At 40.9% G+C, this 22,481-nt stretch overlaps 1 protein-coding gene across 1 annotated transcript; it reads left to right on the top strand.

Moving 5' to 3' along the window:
* The first annotated feature begins 13,238 nt into the window (after nucleotides 1–13,238).
* On the top strand, nucleotides 13,239–21,908 carry LOC123399879. The gene is made up of 2 exons (XM_045094263.1): nucleotides 13,239–13,895; nucleotides 21,825–21,908. Exons 1-2 carry the CDS (start codon nucleotides 13,474–13,476, stop codon nucleotides 21,844–21,846), a joined length of 444 nt encoding a protein of 147 aa, XP_044950198.1. The 5' UTR covers nucleotides 13,239–13,473; the 3' UTR covers nucleotides 21,847–21,908.
* Nucleotides 21,909–22,481: the final 573 nt, after the last annotated feature.

The following is a 22,481-nucleotide window of genomic DNA, read 5'->3' as shown; positions in this document are numbered from 1 at the left end:
TCATACTAAATATTCTTGCGTACATAACGATTTTCTAAGTATTAATAAATTAAATATTAAGCTTAATAGCCTTAGCCATCCTGGTTTGGGGATGATTAGAAAATTATTGACAATTCTATTGGTCACAACTTAACAAGTTGCTAAATTTTTCAAATCATCAAATTTTATGTGCACCACATGTGACATAGGGGAAATTAATTTAAGGCACTCTCACCTTACAATTCTAAATGAGCCACTAATTCTTCCTTGAACACATTCAGAAGATATGTGGATTACTCAACCATTATGTGGTATTATATATATACTTCATGGTACTCATGGAAACATTTATAAAATGATTTCAAGTGTGTCTCTTATCACACAAAATCATGAATTATATAACTAAATTAATTTCTCAAATTCTCAAAGCAAGAGAAAGTTATCCTAAACAAGGGATAAATCCATTCGAATGGACAACTGCGTTGAACTCATTTCACAAGCAATGTCTGATTATACATAATACTTTATGTACATACCTAGAATGGTTTAGTTCAATATCTTATCAAAGATAGTGAAATTAATAAGATGACCAAACTTATAGAATCATAATTTACTAGCCTCATGCTAGACAAATACGGCATTACACACCGTAAGTATGATATAAATCATACCAACTTCATAGCATACTACTTTCCCTTGTAGTAATTACGTGGAAATCAACAAAGTATTTCCTATCTGCGATATTCTGGTTACATACCAATATCACCACTCCAGCATACATCAATGGGCTCTCATAAAAAAATATATTTATTATTAGGGATCTATGTGAGGAATAAAATTTTTATCCGTCAATCAAAATTATTCATAGCCCGTATGCTGATTGCATCAGCAATAAGTACCATAGAGAATGCCAAGAAATAAATTAGAAATGTTATTCACATTCAGTCCTTATATCCACGTACTCAAAGAATCTAAACAAGAAGTTTAGAATCACATATTTGCAACACATTGCAAATCTGCCACATACATTTACTGATGACAAAGGTGTCACTCAAATTTATATTCCTGCAGTAAAGTGTCAGAAAGAGTGGAGGTACCTGATAAACCACTCTTCTCCCCAAATGAGAGCAAGAGGGGGAGAAATCTGACCACATGAGATATAATCTCGCATATGCATCCGCGGAAACAGAGGAAATCAAATCCTCAACCAGTAAATGTAATTCAACATCAAGTTGAAAGACACCTCATTTCTTCTAAAGATTGCTAAAACCTTTTGGACCCTGAACCAAAATCCATGGTAGAGTGCCTCTTGTGCTCATATTGGTTCACATAAAAGGAAGCAAATAATGAAGAATAGCACTCGACAATCAAAGAGTGGTATTTACCACAGTAATACCTACTCCTCATAAGTATCTTCCATATGAAATACTAAAATCTTCTCATTCATAGACAAAGTCAATGAGGTGGTGAAAAAGTGAGGCTTGTAGCAAAAGGGTTCACGCAGAGACCCAACATCGATTACGATGTAACATACCTTCTTGGTATGAGTGGAACTATGTTTCGATAATAAATACCGTTGGCAGTACAAATAATATTATCCATGCAGTTAATGGATGCAGTGACTACATACTCATATGAGTCACTCATTTCGGAAATCTATATTAAAGTCTCTGAAGGGCTTCATTTTCGAATCCAAAAACAAATCGCAACATGTATTGTGTAAAACTCCATAAGTCACTCTATGACTAGAAAGTCGTGAATCATATGGTACTACCGACTACACGAGTTACTTCTTGAGAGGATTACTCAAAGGATGATGATTATTCATGTGTTAATAAAGGAATCCCAAAATTTTATTTCCTTACATCACCTGAGTGTATATCGATGATTTCATCATCAATGTCTCTACAAGACATAAACATACACAAAATCATCTCAAGACGGAAAATTTGGATTTAACCAAATTTAGCTTAAGTTTACAACTTGGGCATTGTATCAAGAATACGTATCAGTCTACATATATCCAAAACATATACGAGAAGTTCAGTGTGGATATAACATAACAACAAAATACATGTATGGTCATACTACCTTTGATAATGTACAAATCCATCCATACCTAGAGGTGATAATGAAGTGATATTAGGACCTGAAGTTCTATATCTCACTAATGCCAAAGCACTCATATACTTGCAAACAACGTCAAGCCTGACACTATATTTGCTATCTTTATTCGTAGTGCAACCTCAAATAAAAGGTATATGGTTGATATAAGTACTACCATCTTATATCTGAAGATTACAGTAAATCTTGAATATTTCCATCAAGAAATAGAAGACATGACCATGATATGATGTAATGATATTGGCTTTTTATTTGATCCCAATGACGCCATATCAATGACTGAATTTGCTGGAACAGCCTTCACATGGAAGTCATATAAATGGATTTTAATGGTTCCAATTATCATTCTAACATAATTGCTTTATCTAAAGGCATTGAAAAATATGCATAACTTAGTAGAATGGTTAACCACACTCCAAATCATGTGGTTGAGATTCATCAGAATCACATAACTTGATTTATCAAGATACTTCCACTTGTGTTACTCAATACCTATAGGTTATATGAAGAGCAATATCATAATTCATATTGCTCAGAAATTACTTATCCTCATGGATTATAGAAAGTTGAGGAAATAATTTGCAAACAAAATATTGTGATAATCCAACAGATTATACACAATCTCATGTTCATGTCAATGGCATTGGTATGAGACATCCTCCATATTTGCAAAGTTCAGGGGGAGTAATCTCCCAGACTATAACCTATTAACAATCATCAGATTGCATATATTGTACTCTTTTTCCCTTGATGAGTTTTTCCCTAATGGTTTCTCATAAAAGGTTTTTAACGAGACAATATAATCACAAGTGTTTGTATATGCCATATCATTTTCTCCTTATATTTTTCCTACTGGGTTTTAAAGGAGTTTTCAATGGCATATCAAATGCACTCTTTTCCCTTATGAGTTTTTCTCTCAAAAGTTTATCATAATGGTTTTTAATGAGGCAATATCTTATCAAAGATCATATTTCATACTTTCTATTTTCCCTATTGGGTTTTTTAAAGGAAGTACTCAAGACATATCAATTGTTCTCTAAACTCACCAATGAGTTTTCTCCTTCTTCAAAGGTTTTTCTCATATGAGTTTCAAGAGACAATAATCATTATATGTTGCATTATTTTCTCCTTATTATTTTTCCCACTGGGTTCAAAGGAGTTTTAGCAACATATCTGCACAATTCTCCTCATATTTTTCCCACAAGGTTTTTGGAGGAGACTTTCAAGAATATTCAAAGAATTTATGAAGATGATGCATATACTCAAGAAGAGGCGTTGTACAAGGGGGAGTGTTAAGAATAGATTAATTGCTTATTAATTAAGCTGAATAGGATTAAGTTAATTCTTTGATAGGTTAGTCCTCAAGCAACCATGCACTTCCTTGACTCTCAAGGAAACTATGTAATAACTTGGACCTTAAGCAACTTCAAGTTACTTGACTCCCAAGCAACATGTGTACTTCCGCTTGGGTATAAATACCCCATTGCTATCATCAATAAACACTAATGAATCATCTTTCATTCAAATCTCTCGTTCTTTACTTTCTACTTCAAACACGTTTCAGCGGGAGATGGAAGAGGGCGGACACTTTATTCAAAAAGAAGAGGGCGGCTGAACCCCGTCTGCTGCTCGCTTCGGCGGCGGCGGCGGCTAATCGGCCCGTTGCCGTCGGATTGGGATAAGGCAGTCCCCATGGATGGATGGATGGATGGATGTGGAGTATCGCTTAGTCGTCGTGTGTGGGGAGGGAGATCTGAGGCAGGAAGACAGCAGGGGATCTCCATGTCAGCAACAACAAGACAAGTCGTGTGCAATCAAAATAGGTACTCCAACATCCATCCGACGTGTCAGCAATAGGAGTGCATCATGTTGATTATGGTGGAGTGATGTATCTCCAGGTCGGGCATGGCGTTGACTTCGACGCCGTTGCCGTCGGATTGGGATAAGGCAGTCCCCATGGATGGATGGATGGATGGATGTGGAGTCTCGCTTAGTCGTCGTGTGTGGGGAGGGAGATCTGAGGCAGGAAGACAGCAGGGGATCTCCATGTAAGCAACAGCAAGACAAGTCGTGTGCAATCAAAATAGGTACTCCAGCATCCATTCGACGTGTCAGCAATAGGAGTGCATCATGTTGATTATGGTGGAGTGATGTATCTCCAGGTCAGGCATGGCGTTGACCTCGATGCCGTTGTCGTCGGATTGGGATAAGGGAGTCGTCATGGATGGATGGGTGTGGAGTCTCGCTTAGTCGTCGTGTGTGGGGAGGGAGATCTGAGGCTGGACGACAGCAGGGGATCTCCATGTCAGCAACAGCAAGACGAGTCGCGTGCAACCAAAAAACAACCAAGCGGTCAAGTTAGCAACAAAAAGTTGCAATCAATAAATAGATATACTTCCTTCAGTTCGGTTTATAAGTCGTGCACGGATTTTTAGGTCATCATATATGTTTATTTCATTTCATAAAGAGTTCATTTTTAGATTCGTTGTCAAACATAGTTTTCAACCATATATGTTTTTAGCATATTACATACAATACATGTTTTATTAGCCAAATCAAAGACCTAAAAAACACGTGACCAACTAATATACACCCAAATGGATTATTAGCCAAATCAAAGACCTAAAAAACACGTGACCAACTAATATATACCCAAATGGACCCGAAGGGATCAGAAACAATGTTACTTTCTCCTTTCCAAAATATAAGATCCTTGACTTTTTATGTTTTCAACCATATATGTTACATACAGTATGTATATGTTTTCAACCATATATGCTTTTTAGCATATTACTTTCTCTAAATCCACTTTTGAAATAAGAAATTTGTACCGCTAGTACTAATTTTCTGTAGATCTAACAACTGTACACGACTGCAAGAATGGATCCGGACGCAACAGTCCAACATATACATACATACTGCCACAGAAGTTGAACTGCACAGAGGGTTAACATTTGGGAAAGCATAGGCTTCGACACACCTTCTTATCTAGCCATCCATTTCTGCATCGCGATTTGTGCAATTTATTTTATCTTTTTTGTTTCTTTCAAATAAAAGAACAGATAAACTTTAAACTTTGCAAGATGAGAAAACATTCTAACTAGAGTATTGGTTAGTACCAACTATCATCAACTCCATTGTCCCTTTCGCGTGCCCCATCAAGATTGATCATGTTTCCCTCGTAAGTGTGGACTACTCCGCCGTCCTTGTCTCTATCAAGTCTTGAAGCCTAACCGATGTGCCTCATACCATTCCTATCCATGGCTTCTCTGGCCTCGGCGCTATCGCCTCTGTCCTCGCAGTTCACTTTCAAGAGCTCCCACCTGATCCTGCTTTCACGGACATGGATACGGATGACAACAGCAATGGCCGTGATGGCGGGGATGGTGGTGACGGGGGTAGCGCTGACTTCCCCAGTGACATGGACACCAACTTCTCGGCTCCACCTCGTCCACCAACCGATGAGGGCCATGACGAGCGAGTGGTGTAGCTGCCCGGCGGCCTCACCATGATGGCTATCCACAAACCATTGGTTTGCATGCTGACGCTCATGGCTCACCCTCAATCAATGCAGGTCAAGCTTTTCAAGGGCTTCTACAACGTGCGTGTCTCGGGCGTGACAGCGAACGGGGGTTCTGCCGCATCCCCATGAGCTTGACGGGATCACCCAAGCTTGTCGTCGCTGTTAACAATCGTATATTGTTATTTAGAGATAGCAACCAATCTGGTACTTATCGGTGTATAGGCTTATCCTCTAGTTAGGATGTTGTATTCAGTTGTAACTACAGATGCGTTCACGCATTGCCTAATACTCCCTCCGTCCCAAAATTCTTGTCTTAGATTTGTTTAGATATGAATGTATCTAGTCACGTTTTAGTATTTAGATACATCCATTTCTAGATAAACTCAAGACAAGAATTTTGGGATGGAGGGAGTATAAATACACGACCAAACTACGGGAAGCTCACGACAAAACAATCTTTTGACTTGGTATACAAACAAAAGATCCGATCTCGCTTCCTGCACCATGACCGGCACCAACCGCGCTTCCCACTCCAGCACCGCCGGGCGCCGGCACACCATCCGTCGGCTCCTCCACTTCTGCTTCGATCTTGGTCACCTCGCTCATTATCGTAATCACTTTGCGCCTTCCGAGCGATAACTTCCTCCTATGGAAGACTCAAGCCATTCCGGCTCTCGGCACCGCCACAACGCCACTTCACACTATCAAGGAAGGAACTGATGATGCGGCCGTTGATGTGGCCAATCCAAACTACCTTCGATGGTACCAGCAGGAAGCCAGGAACAACTCATCATGATCGCACTCCTCGGGTCCATGACCGAGGACATTCTCAGCCAGATGACCTAGCTGACGACCTCCACCGCCGTTTGGATTGCATTGCACGACATGTTCACCTCACATAATCGCGCTCGCATCATGCAACTCAGGTATCATATTTCCAATCTGAAGAAGAAGGACCTCTCTACCTCCGACTACTACCGCAAGATGAAGGGTTTCGCTGATGGCTGATGCGCTCGCTTCCATCGGCAAGCCCCAGTGGTGATGAAGTGCTCGACTACATGCTCTTCGTGCTAGGCTCAGAGCTCGAGCCCCTCGCCGCATCGATCACGGCACGTGATGATCCAGTAAGTCTCAACAGTTTCTATGCGTACCTTCTTAGCGCTGAACTTCTCCTGGAGCAGCAGAACTCGTCAGTTGAAATCCAACCTTCCGCCAACGCTTCTACTCGTGGCAACGACCGCGGCGGCAATGATTGATACTTGTGATTTGCATTGGGTTTTCCATTAAAAGGAACTGGTAATTGCAGCACAATACGGCTAAGTGTTTTCCTGAGTTAAGAAACCAATGTTTACCGAATCAATAGGAATGTCAATCCCCAACCGTCTTCAGTGGATGCATACAAAAGAGAAAACAACTTGGATCCAACACGGACAACAGGGTTGTCAATCCCCTTGATCTCGTTATTTGCAAACAAATGAGTTGTGTAGATAATTATAGAGAACTGTTAATTGCAAAATAAAATAAAAGACAAATAAGAATAGCGAGAAAATTTTATGTTTTGTGAATATAAGTGAATAGACCAGGAGCCATAATGTTCTCTCATGAAAGCAACATATGGTGGATAAACAAATTATTGTTGGACAATTGACAGAAAACGGATAGTTATGTGATTTTCATGGCAATGATCGTGTGTATGTGGGCATCACGTTCGTAAGAAAATAGGTTGACTCCTTCCTGCGCCCACTACTATTACTGCATTTCCAGAGCGCTTCTATGCTTGCCTATTTACGTAGTGAGTTCATGATATGTTTGGAGAACAACGACATTAGTAGACAAAGTAAACTCAACAAATATTAATAAAGCCCATCGTTTTATCCATAGTGGCAACAACACAAAGACGCAACTTATCCCGTTCTCTCACTTGGATATAGAAACTAACCCACTACAAAACAGTCCTCTCACTCAAGAAATACCAAACTACTTGGCAAAGCAATTGAATAGATCGGAGAGAATTATTAAGCTATGATGATCATGCAAATAAGAATCATAATAATTTTAGAGAAGACTCAAGTACTTTTCATGAATAATCTAAAGATAAACCCACAATTTAACGGACCCAACAAACACACCATATAAAAGAATTACGTCAAATAGATAAAAAAAATGCGATGATCGTTGTATTGAAGATCAAGAGAGAGAGAGAGAGATAGCCATCTAGATACTAAGTATGGACCCGTAGGTCTGTGGTGAACGACTCACACATCATCACGAGGACAACAAGGTTGATGAACATGTCCTCCATGATCGATCCTCCCTATGAGAGGATGGCAGAACGGAGCTCTAGATGGGATTGCTGTGGAATCTAGATACTAAGTGTGACAGCCCGATGCCGACGTTCCAGAAGATTACCCTTTATTTCCGTTTCCGTCGTGTGATTAGTTTTATTGGTTGCATCATCATGCAGTTTGCATCATGGCATCATGCATGGCATCATGTCAACTGTGTTATTTGTCGGTGTTGCTTGTTGCTCCTTGTTGTGGGTGTTAGTGCCTTGTGAGTGGCGTTGTTTTGTTGAAGTGATGAGAGTGGGTGCAACAGAGCCATTTCAAAAAAAACCTGTTGCACCGAGGACGTAAAACCCTTCTCCCCTCTCTATTCTATTTTGTGGTTGCGTAAAAGATTCCAGTTTTAACCCCGTTTTAAACAAGTTCGTCTTCTTTTAAAATCCTTTGTTAAATATGGGGGCAACCCTTGGGTTTCCTTTATTTTTTTCCTATTGTTTATTTTCAAAACTAGAGTCTCATTTTATTTATAAATGGGGTTTTATTTTATTCTTTTGTAAAAGGGTTTTATTTTATTCTTCAAAAAGGTTTTATTTTTATTCGTTTAAAAAAATGCTCAATCTATTTTATAGTTGGGGTTTGTTTTAAAAGAGTCAAAAGTATTTTTTTTAAATTTTATTTAATTCTTTTCTTTTCTTTTCTTTGCGTGAGTCTTCTGTTTAAAAAAAAGAAAAGTGCAATAGGAGAGGGAGTGAAAGGGCCAGCCGGCCCAAGTCCCCCCTACCCTAGCACAGCCCGATCCCCTCTCGTCCTTCCCCCGTGCGCCGTCGTCTTCCTCTGCAACCCCCGATCCCCTCTCGTTCCCCCTCGCCCGATCCCCTCACTGCTCCCCTCGCCCTCGGCCTCGCCCCCGCCATGGCCCGCCGCCGCCTGCCGTAAGGAGCGCTCCCTCCCCACCGCCAGCAGCCCCACACCGGCTTCAGCTGCGCGTCTCCCCCGCGCTGCGCATGCCCGCGTGCTCTGCCCCGCGCCCGCCGTGTTGTTGTGCCCCGTCGCCGGCCACAGCCCCTGCCGCCTGTTGTCGCCGTTCCCGGCAGGGACCCGGAGGTCCCCCCTTGCCTCGAGCCGCCGGAGCCCTCCTCCCGCGCCATGGCTTCCCTTGGCTTCGCCTCGCTGCTCGCCGGTGTCGCCCCGCCGCTGTGCCCTCGTCCTCGCCGTCCTAGGTCGCCGCCAGCCCCGAGCCGCAGCAGCTCCCCCCGCGCTGCGCCCCGCCAGCCGCCTCACCATTCTCCCTCAGCCGCCGCCAAGCTCCGTCCAGGACCCCGGCCTCCTCCTGCCGTATGCTAGCCCGATTTGTTGCTGCTGCCTGTAGCTTGCTGCTAGCTGAATCAGCTTGCTGTTGCTGCGCGTGTTGCTGTTGCCGCGTCTTGCTGCCGGATGAAGCTGGTTGCTTAGCTGCTAACTGCTGCATGCTGTTGCTGTTAGTGCATGCTGTAGCTTGCTGCTGCCGCTAGTTGCTAGGTTGCTAGCTGATGCTTGCTGTGCCCGCCGATGCCTGGCTGCTGCTTGCCGTTTGCCTGCTAAGCCGATGCGTTTGCTGATAGTTGCTTGCTGCTAGCTAGTAGCTGCTGATGCATGCTAGTGCTAGTTGCTGTAGGTAGCTTGCTGCGTTGCTAGTTGCTGTAGATGTTGCTTGCTGTTGTGTTGCCTCGCCTATCGCCTTTCGGGACCGTCGCCGAAGACCGTGTGTACCATCCACGCCTCTGTGGCCCGTCGACAAGTTCGCCGAGTCCAAGACGTCCTCGACGACCCCCGGACATCTTCGGAAACGTGTTCGACTACCGAAGCCGAAGACCCGTGTACCGACGCCAAGAGTACGACTACCGTCGACGAGACCAGAGTACCACGACTTCCACTACTTCCACGACTACCACGACGACCTAAGTTCATAACGCAACGATCCGATCCGCCCGAACGCACGCTTCGAAGGTATACCGATGAGACGTGGCCGTGAACCGTATACATGTGATGTATGAGATGTATCGTATGTTTGCGCCATATGTTTGCCCGTTGCACGTTGTCTTCCTTTTTGTCGTGTCCTTGACACATGGGAACCTGGTAACGGGATCACCCCATCTTTATTTAGCGTTCCCGCACGTGCTCCCTATTCGTTGGCATCGATAACTCGTTGAGTATCGGGATAGGAACGTTGTCGTGGCATCGTTTCCGTTTTGCCGCTTTGGTTCCCTCTCGCTCGCCGTGGCGACATATGCTTCTTTCTCTTCTTGCCCGTGTTGTTGTAACTCGCATGCATGACACATTCATGGCATAATTTTCTTGTGTTGCATGCTTCTTGTGACATAGCCCCGATTTATGCTCCGCATGTTAACCGACTAGGATGGCATGTAAAATCACCGCTCCACCCCTTGCCATGTTAACAACAATTTAATATTGCCGCGTAAATAAACGGGAGTGAACTAATAAATAAATGTGGAGTTTCGTCGATATGCAACTCGTTGCATACCGAGCTTCACTTAATGTGTAGAGTTTGCGTGAGGTGAATTGCCATGCCATGCCTTGCATCATTGAACTGATCATGCATCATAGTAGGGTGTGCATCATGTTGTGCATCGTGTGGTGAATATCTGTGTTGATGCTTGTTTTAGGTTTGCTCCGTCTCGATAGAGTTCCGCAAGCGTGTCGGAATGTGAGGACCTGTTCGACTACGTTGGTTCACCGACTTCATGGAGTTGTTCTTCTTCCAAGCGAGATCTCAGGCAAGATGACCATTTCCCCAGATACCATTACTATCATTGCCATGCTAGTTTTTATCGCTTCTCTCGTTTACGTCTCGTTGCCTACCACATTTAAATATCAGCCTCTCAACAATGCCATGAAACCTTTAACTGTTCAACCTAGCAAACCACTGATTGGCTATGTTACCGCTTGCTTAACCATGTTGTTAGCGTTGCTAGTTGCAGGTGCAGTTGCTTCCATGTGATAACATGGGTCCCTTGTCTTATCACCATATTAATTTCTATTTAATTTCATGCACCTATATACTTGGTAAAAGGTGGAAGGCTCGACCTTTCTAGCCTGGTGTTTTGTTCCACCTTTGTCCCCTTAGTTTCGGCTACCGGTGTTATGTTCCATAAATGAGCGCTCCTAACACGGTCGGGGTTGTTATGGGGACCCCCTTGATAATTCGTTTTAGATTAAAGCTGGTCTGGCAAGGCCCAACTTTGGTACTACATTTGCCTAACAACTAATCAACTTTGGTACTTGATGGGATTGCCGTGGAATCTAGATCCCGACACTGGAGGCTAGTTCGGGGGCTACTGTGGGAGTCTGGGACTAAGGGGTCCTCGGGCCACCGGTTTATCTCTTATGGGCCGAATAGGTGGGCCACTGCGTGAATATTACTGCAAGGTCGAGCTATAAGGCGACTCCATGTTCAGGAAGGAAACCTCCGGTGCCTTGGTGTGTCCTCCAAGTCAATATGATAGAATCACCATGTTTATTCCCTGATGGCAACCGACCATGTATAACCCTAGGTTCCTTTGGTGTCTATATAAACCAGAGGGTTTAGTACATAGAGAGGAGGACCATTATCCTACTCATCTAGGGTTTAGTTCATCTAATCTTGTGGTAGATCGACTCTGTAATTGTCATGCACACACCAATATAATCAAGTATGACGTATGGTTTTATCTCTTTGAGAGAGCCCGAATCTAGGTAAGTACCATCTCTGTGTTTCCTATTCCCCATTTATCCAAGATCCACAACTCGGGATCACACCTACCCGAGATCCGCTGGTTTTGTCACCGACACTTTCATCTTAAGATTAATGAGGGGAGACCTGTCCAAATAACCATTTCCAAGAAAAGACGTCACAAAAGAGCAATCAGTTTCAAAAATGAATGATGTATGAAGGATAATAGCTATATAAAGGCCGGCAAGTGTTGCTCTCGGTTTTGCTTCATGCATACTATTGCAAACCCCAATATTGTCCGAAGAAGAATTGATGACTTCACGAGTATGATTCCTGGCAACCACTCCCACACTGACAACACTAATGGCCTCGACAAAACTTGCGTCAACATTGATATTAATGAAATCTGGATCGGGGGCTGCCAGATCACACATTTTCCATCCACCTCATTGGTATAACTTACGCCGTCCACCCTCTCCTTACCCATGTTGGTGATCTTCATCTTCATGTTGGTATGATGGGACGAGAAGGAGTCCCAATTGATTTAAATAAAACTCACATAGGTAGAGATAGTTTACTAAAGATCAAATCATTCCTCAAGCATCATGCACTCCAAAACACGAATATAATTTGCTCAAGCATATGCGGCCTTAATTGATTGTAAGATAAGTAACCAATCCGGTCCAGAGAATTTGAAAACCTCGTCATCCGGTAGATTCCAAACTTCCCCTAACGTCATACAAGGCATATGGGCTTTGGGGCTGTTCACCCGGTCATTATAAAGACATTCATGTTCCACACCGCGGGTCGAGCACAATCCAATGATAGTCAAAATGTATACCATTTTGATTAAGGTGTCTTGAAGATGCTCACGAGGATAAAATGTGTAGGTGTGTGCATATACTTTGCTAAAATAATACTCGTGCGGGTAAAGTATTACCACCGGCAAGTGACACGATGCTCACCGCGATTCCTCCTCTCCCGCACACACTTATACCCACTTCGCTAAAATAAGTGTGTGCATGTCACCGACTTTTTTGGTGATGGAATAAACAATTCAAACGGAGAAAAATAAAGAATTCTTGCCGACTCGACCAAACGGCCTGGCAGGATAGATGGAACTAAAGAAACGGCGTTGCCGAACCGTCTGACCACTCTATAGGAGTATTTTTATTAACCAACGAAGGAATGAGGTGTGTTCGTCGTTGCCGCGCCCATGTAAACAACTCTTGGCGATTGATCTGCCGATCTGTGCCGTGTCATAAATGCAGAGGAATTAGTTACTACCTCGGAAAGAAGTCGCACACTTTGGACCTCTCCTGATCCCATCTGCCTATAATACAGCACCCCGGGCCCCCATATCCTTGTCAGGCGCTCCTCGATCTTGTCAACTCTCACTGCTGTGCCGCGGGGAAGAACAGCCCGCCCTGCTACCTCCCGCGTGGTAAGCCATATGCCTCATCGCTCATCGGTGCAGTTGATCTTATGTTGCAGTATATATATATATGCTGGAATGTTGTGTCCGGAATGGATCCTGTCTTTCCGTAGCATACGCCTCTTAGATCTGTAAAAACCTTCCTTAACTATTTCAGAAACCAATTTACAGATTATGGCAGAACTTAGCCAACAAAGAGAGTTAGACTAGAATTCAGTTCTAGCAGCATTATTTCTGTATCTATTTGGACTGCGTTGCAGACAAAACTTGCCCAATGTGTGTTGTGGTAAGCTTGTCTTGGCTGCTGCGGCTGCTGGTGCTGACATGAACATCCCCTAATCTTACTCTCCTTCATTTCCTGCCTCAGATCTCCCTCCCCACAGACGACGACTCAGCGAGACTCCACATCCATCCATCCATGGGGTCCGTCTTGTCCTCCCAGCCCAAAGTCAACGGCGTCCAGGACAACACTATGCCCCCCGACCTGGAGATGGGTCAATCCACCATGGAGATCGATCAATGCAACATAATCAACATACTGCATTACATGCTACCCTGTGCATCGCCGCTGGGGCGCGTGCTGTGGGGGTTGGGCTCCCTCACCCTTGTCCTGGCCCTTACCACCGCGCTCCACCTGCCGGCCGCGGGACCTGTCTTCGCCCACTACAAGGCAGCATATTATACGATCCTTGCATTTGTTCTCTTTGTTGCAGTGCCGGTGGAGCTGGGGACCGCCTTCTACCTCTTGCGCTGCAGCGGTGGGTGCTGCCTCCTCGCCTTTGCCAGGGGCCTCCTGCCCTGCGCCTACGTGTTGCTCCTCGTCGTCATAGCTGTGGGTGGGTTTTGTTTGAAGTAAAAAGTAAAGAACGAGAGAGATGAATGAAAGATAATTCATTAGTCTTTATTGACGATAGCAATGGGATATTTATACCCGGGCGGAAGTACACATGTTGTTTGGGAAGTAAACTTGAAGTTACTTAAGGGCCAAGTTATTACATAGTTTCCTTGAGAGTCAAGGAAGTGCATGGTTGCTTGAGGACTAAGTAACCTATCTAAGAATTAACTTAATCTATTCTTAACACTCCCCCTTGTACAACGCCTCTTCTTGAGTATATGCATCATCTTGATAAATTCTTTGAATATTCTTGAAAGTCTCCTCCAAAAATCCTGTGGGAAAAATATGAGAAGAATTGTGCAGAATATGTTGCTAAAACTTCCTTAAACCCACTGGGAAAAATAATAAAGAGAAAATGATGCAACATATAATAATTATTGTCTCTTGATAACTCATAGGAGAAAAACCTTTGAAGAACGAGAAAACTCATTGGTGAGTTTAGAGAACAATTAATATGTCTTGAGTACTTCCTTTAAAAACTCGAGTAGGGAAAATATAAAGTATGACATATGATCTTTGATAAGACATTGCCTCATTAAAAACCATTATGAGAAACTACGGGAGAAAACTCATAAGGGAAAAGAGTGCATCTGACGTGCCATTGAAAACTCCTTTAAAACCCAGTGGGAAAAATAATAAGGAGAAAATGATGCAACATATAATGATTATTGTCTCTTGATAACTCATAGGAGAAAAACCTTTGAAGAAGGAGAAAACTCATTGGTGAGTTTAGAGAATAATTAATATGTCTTGAGTACTTCCTTTAAAAACTCGAGTAGGGAAAATATAAAGTATGACACATGATCTTTGATAAGACATTGCCTCATTAAAAACCATTATGAGAAACTACGGGAGAAAACTCATAAGGGAAAAGAGTGCATCTGACATGCCATTGAAAACTCCTTTAAAACCCAGTGGGAAAAATATAAGGAGAAAATGATATGACATACACAAACATTTGTTTTATATTGTCTCGTTAAAAACCTTTTATGAGAAACCATTAGGAAAAAACTCATCAAGGGGAAAAGAGTACAATATATGCAATCTGATGATTGTTAATAGGTTATAGTTTGGGAGATTACTCCCCCTGAACTTAGAAATATGGAGGATGTCTCATACCAATTTCATTGATATGAACATAAGATTGTGTATAATCTGTTGGATTTTCACATGATTTTGTTTGCAAATTATTTTCTCACTTTTCTATAATCCATGAGGATAAGTAGTTTCCGAGCAATGTGATTTATGATATTGCTCTTCATATAACCTGTAGGTATTGAGTAACACAAGTGGAAGTATCTTGATAAATCAAGTTATGTGATTCTGATGAATCTCAACCACATGATTTTGAGTGTGGTTTATCATTTTGCCAAGCCATGCATATTTTGCAATGCTTTTAGATAAAGCAATTATGTCAGAATGATAAGTGGGAATAACCATTAAAGTCCATTTAGATGACTTCCATACGGAGGCTATTCCAACAAATTCAGTCATTGATATGACGTCATTGGGATCAAATAAAGAGCCAATATCATCATATCACATCATGGTCATATCTTGTATTTCCTGATGGAATTGTCCAATATTTATTGTGAGCTTAAGATATAAGATGATATTCCATATATCAAGCATGTAACTTTTGTTGGGGGTTGCACTCTGAACAAACATAGCAAATATGATGTCAGGCCTGACATAGTTTGCAATCATATGAGTGCTTTGACATTAGTGAGATATAGAACTTCAGGTCTTTATGTCACGTCATTATCAACCCTAGGTATGTACCTTATCAAAGGTAGTATGACCATACATGTCTTATATTGTTATGATATATCCACACTGAACTTCTCGTATATGTTTTGGATATATGTAGACTGATATGTATTCTTGAGAGAATGCTCAAGTTGTAAGCTTAAGCTAAATTTGGTTGAATCCAAATTTTCCGTCTTGAGATGATTTTGTGTATGTTTATTTCTTGCAGAGACATTGATGATAAAATCATCGATATACATTGAGGTGATGTAAGGGAATCAAATTTTGGGATTCCTTTATTAACACATGAACAATCATCATCCTTTGAGTAATCCTCTGAAGAAGGAACTCGTCTAGTCGGTAGTACCATATGATTCACGACTATTTCTAGTCATAGAGTGACTTAGGAAGTTTTACACAATACATGTTGCGATTTGTTTTTGGATTCGAAAATGAAGCCCTTCAGAGACTTTAATATAGATTTCTGAAATGAGTGACTCATATGAGTATGTAGTCACTGCATCCTTTAACTGCATGAATAATATTATTTGTACTGCCAACAGTATTTATTATCGAAACATAGTTCCACTCATACCAAGAAGGTATGTTACATCGTAATGGATGTTGGGTCTCTGCGTGAACCCGTTTGCTACAAGCCTCGCTTTTTCACCACCTCATTGACTTTGTCTATGAATGAGAAGTTTTTAGTATTCCATATGAAACATAATTATGAGGAGTAGGTATTACTGTGGTAAATACCACTCTTTGATTGGCGAGTGCTATTCTTCATTACTTGCTTCCTTTTATGTGAACCAATATGAGTACAAGAGGCACTCTACCATGGATTTTGGTTTAGGGCCCAAAAGGTTTTAGCAATCTTTAGAAGAAATATATGTCGACAAATGTAGACTTATGTTATATGATTCTAGAGGAATCGATGAAATTTGTGGAAATGTATTTATTCCTTTTAACTCCTTGTGATTTCCTACAACAATGGAGTCAAGGTGTTTCGATGTCCCGACACCAAAACATTTGTGCACATTTATGTCGGGCTTTGGATGATGACCATCCAGTGAGGTGTCTCTCAACTTGATGAATTATATTTACTAGTTAAGGATTTGATTTCCTCTGTTTCCGCGGAATTATGTGAGATTATATCTCGTGTGGTCATATTTCTCCCCCTATTGCTCTCATTTGGGGACAAGAGTGGTTTATCAGGTACCTCCACTCTTTCTGACACTTTACTGCAGGAATATAAAATTGAGTGACACCTTTGTCATCAGTAAATGTATGTGGTAGATTTGCAATGAGTTGCAAATATGTGATTCTAAACTTCTTGTTCAGATTCTTTGAGTACGTAGATATAAGGACTGAATGTCAATAACATGTCTAATTTATTTCTCGGCATTCTTTGTGGTACTAATCTCCCCCTAATGCTGGAAATGTCCTTATTGCTGATGCAATCAGCATACGGGCTGTGAATAATTTTGATTGAAGGATAAATTGTTATTCCTGACATAGTTCCCTAAATTTCTGTGAGAGCCCATTGATGTATGCTGGAGTGGTGATATCGGTATGTAACCGAATTATCGCAGATAGGAAATACTTTGTTGATTTTCACGTAATTACTACAAGGGGAAAGTAGTATGCTATACAGTTGGTATGATTTAGATCATACTTACGGTGTGGAATGCCGTATTTGTCTAGCATGAGGCTAGTAAATTACGATTCTATAAGTTTGGTCATATTATTAATTTCACTATCTTTGATAAGATATTGAAGTAAACCATTATGTGTATGTACATAAAGTATTAGGTATAATCAGACATTGCTTGTGAAATGAGTTCAACGAAGTTGTCCATTCGAATGGATTTATCCCTTGTTTAGGATAACTAGCTTGCTCTTAATTTGAGAATTTGAGCAATTAATTTAGTTATATCATTCATGATTTGTGTGACAAGAGACACACTGGAAATCATTTTATAAATGTTTCCATGAGTACCATGAAGTATCTATATAATACCACACAATGGTTGAGTAATGCACATATCTTCTGAATGTGTTAAAGGAAGAATGAGTTGACTCATATAGAATTGTAAGGTGAGAGTTCCTTAAATTAATTTCCCCTATGGCACATGTGGTGCACATAAAATCTGATGATTTGGGAAATTTTGCAACTTGTTAAGTTGTGACCAATAGAATTGTCAATAATTTTCTAATCATCCCCAAACTAGGATGGCTAAGGCTATTAAGCTTAATATTTAATTTATTAATACTTAGAAAATTATTGTGTACGCAACAATATTGAGTATGAATTGATTCATACATTCAAAATTTATCAACTATAATGTCCAATAAATGTGATATTGGACATTACACTACATGTAGTAGCACAAGTATAGGCTAATGTTATTTTGGGAATAATTAGGATATTCCATGAGGTCACCCATATTACTGAAAAATTAATTATGCAAACATATCATAGGCATAAAGGAATTGATCATTCTTTTATTACACTATATTTTTGGTTCTCCTTCTGATGAAGATTTGGAAACAATCATTTACGAGGATATTTCCTCATTGTATGTTTGCAAATTTTCAACTGTCCCAATGAACTTATTTGCCTTCTTAATAAATTTATGGTGTGGTTTGATCATATGTTTGACGGTTTGGTATTCATATGTATTATATTTATGTTACCACACATTTGACAAACTTGAGAGTTGTCTTTGTGACCATTTGAAAATGATCAATTACTAATTAAAAGGTAATTATTTCATTGGTTGTCTTTAGCCTCCACTTTACTTTGAATTCCTCATGGTTCTATTTTGTAACCACTGACTTGCATAGTATTCTCAATGCTAGCAAATATTTGAAGCACTCGTTGGGTGAATATGATGACTTTAGGAAATAATATGTTTCTTTACCATGAAAATGGTAATACCATCATAAGAGGATGTAAAAGTGTATTATGGGCTTTTCAATCGGATTCAAATACGAAAAATATCTGATCATAAAATCTCAACTTAAAGTTGATTTTATAACTGCCAAAATTGTAAGTTGAAATAGACTTGAGGCCTTGAAAAATTATTGGGTGATCATTCCAAATGTGCTCATGGCAGCATGTTTCTCTTAAAGGAAATATTCAAGGTGAATAAATATTCATCCATTATGTACTTAGTTTGAGAACTAAGTGAACTTGGTGACACATGAAATACATATGAATATACTTAGCTATTAAGAGAATAGCCATGACACATATTCCGAAGGTGGAGTTATAGTGGCAATAATACCATGGGTGGATACAACGACTGATGTTGTAAATCATCTTACAATAAATAATGTCACCTAAAATGTACTTACTGTATTTGGAAATGTCAGGCATGTGTTACTTGAAAATGCTAATGCATTTATTTAATTTACTTCTAGGAGTAAGTGACGTCTATGAATAAATGATTTGTTTGAGAACAATCATGGCCAAGGTGATCCTTGGTGAACCCGGGTGTATCCTTCAATATAACACATGTGATTAAATTATTGCTAATGTTTTGGACTACATTCTTGAGGAAGTGTGTGACTTTAGATTCACTGCCAAAACGTATAGACTTGCATGCTTAACACTGGTTAGTCACTATGAAATTATAACCATGATGTCAGTGGAACTTGCGAAATGTTGAGACACTTAATCATTGCCATAAATTATGGGATCCATCTTGATGGATGGCTGACACTATAATTAGAAATAGTGACGTAGGCTCCACTGTCATCTATTTTTTCAATGTAATAGAAGATAATCATACGTATATGCAAATATTTCTGTAGTTTCCTATTACATATTCAAGCAAAGTGTGCAAGAACAATATTTACTATGAGAGTAAAATATTTTAGTAAACAACAACAATAAATGCTTCGGAGGAGCAAATTCTAGTATGGCTGATGCCATATAGCCATATGTGTTGACCTCAATTTATATAGGATAACACTTTGAAGATAATCACCAATATGGTGTCGATATCGGAGTAATAGAAAACATAGTCTGACTATTGTCAGGAGATGTTTATAGTTCTATTACCTTATGTTATTCTATTTTTAAGAAAATCACTTGGAAGGTAGTCATTTGTCAGAATGACATGATGTAGACCTCACAGTAATAGTGGATAATCTGCAAAATTATGCAGTAGATGCCAGTATTACCTTATGATATCTTGAGGTAGTCACATCTAATATTAATATTTGGAAGAGCACTTTGAAGGTAATCATCTCGTTAAAATGACAAGATGTAGACCTCACACTAATGATGAATAATCTATGAATTCTGTAGTAGATGTCATCAGTACCTTGTGATTCACAAATAAATTTTGCGCAAGTCATATTAAGTATGACACTTTATAACTCTTATTTTAGTTTGTATCAATGTTTGGAAGAGAATTTAATTTCCATCACAAAGTTATAATTGTTGTCCCAAACACGCATGTCTTAAATTCCGAAGGAATAAATGTACACAAAACATTCTTTTGCATTAGTATCACCGTGGTAATACATATAGATGCAATTTAATAATTTGTATTTTATGTAATATATGAAGACATGAGGCTTCAAATGATATTTCACGATGTAGATGATACATAATTATATTTCATGCAATTTAGGAAGACATAAGAGTCTAGCCTGAGGGCTGGGTATTTCTGTTAATAATAAACTAGGAAATCCCAAACTGCAAACTCTACCGAAGGGATAAGGTTTCCCCAAATGCTTATCTTCTGTGTGAGTGTGTGATGGCGTTGTATGCTTGTTGTGTTTTTGTGCAGCCGCTCCGCGGGAGGGTGCGTTGGGGAAGAGCGCTTCGGGTACGACTCGGAGAACATCGCGCGTCGGGCTACTAGGTGCGCACCGCTATGTCGTGGCCGAGGGCCGCCGCGTGGGCTGGGTGCCACCTCTATGCCAGTGGGCTGAAGAGAAGAGCGTCGCCATGTCCGAGCGTGTGAGACGCGCTGTGCCGTCTTCCTGTGGCTCGACGGGCTGAGCACCTGATGGCGCCTTGCCTTCAGACGGATCATCAGGGACTTGTTATGCCGAGCTACCGGGAACCGTGTATCCCTTTTCTAGTATGCCTTCTTTGACTTTTTTTTCATGATAGGGATTCCTGCAGAGTATCATCATGGACGGTGTCGTGTGTCGTCAAAGAAGAACTACGTCATGGCTGTTCATGCGTTCCCGACGATGTCACCGCCGGGTTGATGTCGCCCAGCACCGGAGCGACGTAGTGGCCGTAGTAGTTGGCTTGTTCTCAATAAATGCATGCGGAAACCACCACAAAATTGATTAGCTTATTTATTTATTTTTAAATTAAAACGAGAACAAACGAACAATACATCTGCATTGATCGATCAAGATCTATCTAGGATGGTTAGCCCTTGCTTCCTCACAGAATAATAAAACTATGTCAAAGTAATAATCCATGTTGCATGCATGCCGATGCATGCCCGACGTTCTGTCGCAGCCAACCTTGCAGCCGTGCACAGCCTGCCGTCGTCGCGCTTACTACGTCCAGTCGTCTCCCCCGACGGCATGCGGAGAGGCCGGTCGGGGCTGGTGCCGCAGTGGTGGCCGTTGTTTCGCCTCCTGCGAAAGTGCTTGTCTATGCCTTCGATTTGCTTATGGACGACTATCTCTTACCGTACTACCATGTCGTAGAAACGTTGTTCTGTCGCCTAGCCACTGGATCACGTTGATTGACGGCCCCATAGAAACGCATCCAGCGACGTCATCAAGGCGCCGCCACGAGCGCTAGATGGAGACGCCACATCCAGTGGTGCCACCAACGCATGCATGGAGACTTCTCACATGCGATTTCTTTCAGGTAGAGTCTATGTGCTGATAACGTGTTTAAAGTAAAAAGTAAAGAACGAGAGAGATGAATGAAAGATGATTCATTAGTCTTTATTAATAATAGCAATGGGGTATTTATATCCGGGCGGAAGTATACATGTTGCTTGGGAGTCAACTAAACTTGAAGTTACTTAAGGACCAAGTTATTACATAGTTTCCTTGAGAGTCAAGGAAGTGAATGGTTGCTTGAGGACTAAGTAACCTATCTAAGAATTAACTTAATCGATTCTTAACAGGTTTGTCCCCTTTAAGCTCTGATCTCACGTGCTACGGTGTTAGTCGATTGGTCTGGCCGATTGATACTTCATTTTGATTCTGGCAAAAAAAAAAGTTGTTGGTGCTGTCAGTGGTTGTCTGCTTACTTATTTGTTTTGAGTGCACTAGATAGGTTCTGCTCCTTGATACTCTGGAAGATATTGTTGTGTTAGTGAATGTGAGTCTGTATGTCATGGTGATGTCCCTTATGTACAAGCAAGTATTTGTTATTTTGTTTGTCCATGTGTGTGATATATGCACTGTTCTTCCTCGCATATGAGGATATGTTCGTCGAGATGAATTTCATGTCTGGCTCACCTTGGATTGGGTGTAATTTTTCTGTGAACTGAACTAAGTACCGTGGATCACACAAAAAAATCCGCAATTCAAGCAGGCTTTAGTCTTCACAAACATGTTTGTTAATGTTTGAATGAGATGTACTCCCTTCATTCCCAAATACAAGTTTTTTTAAAGGTTCCACTAAAAGACTACATACGAATGTATATAGATATATTTTAGAGTGTAGATTCCTTCATTTTGCTTCATATGTAGTTCCTTAGTGAAATGTCTGAAAAGACTTATATTTAAAAACAGAGGGAGTAGATAATTGGCGCCTCACTCTGGAGGCTCCAACTAAA

This window comes from Hordeum vulgare, chromosome 5H (genome assembly GCF_904849725.1).
Source record: "Hordeum vulgare subsp. vulgare chromosome 5H, MorexV3_pseudomolecules_assembly, whole genome shotgun sequence".
Lineage (NCBI taxonomy): Eukaryota > Viridiplantae > Streptophyta > Magnoliopsida > Poales > Poaceae > Hordeum > Hordeum vulgare.
The sequence above is the reverse complement of the archived record's forward strand: the minus strand, read 5'-3'. Positions and strand labels throughout refer to the sequence as shown.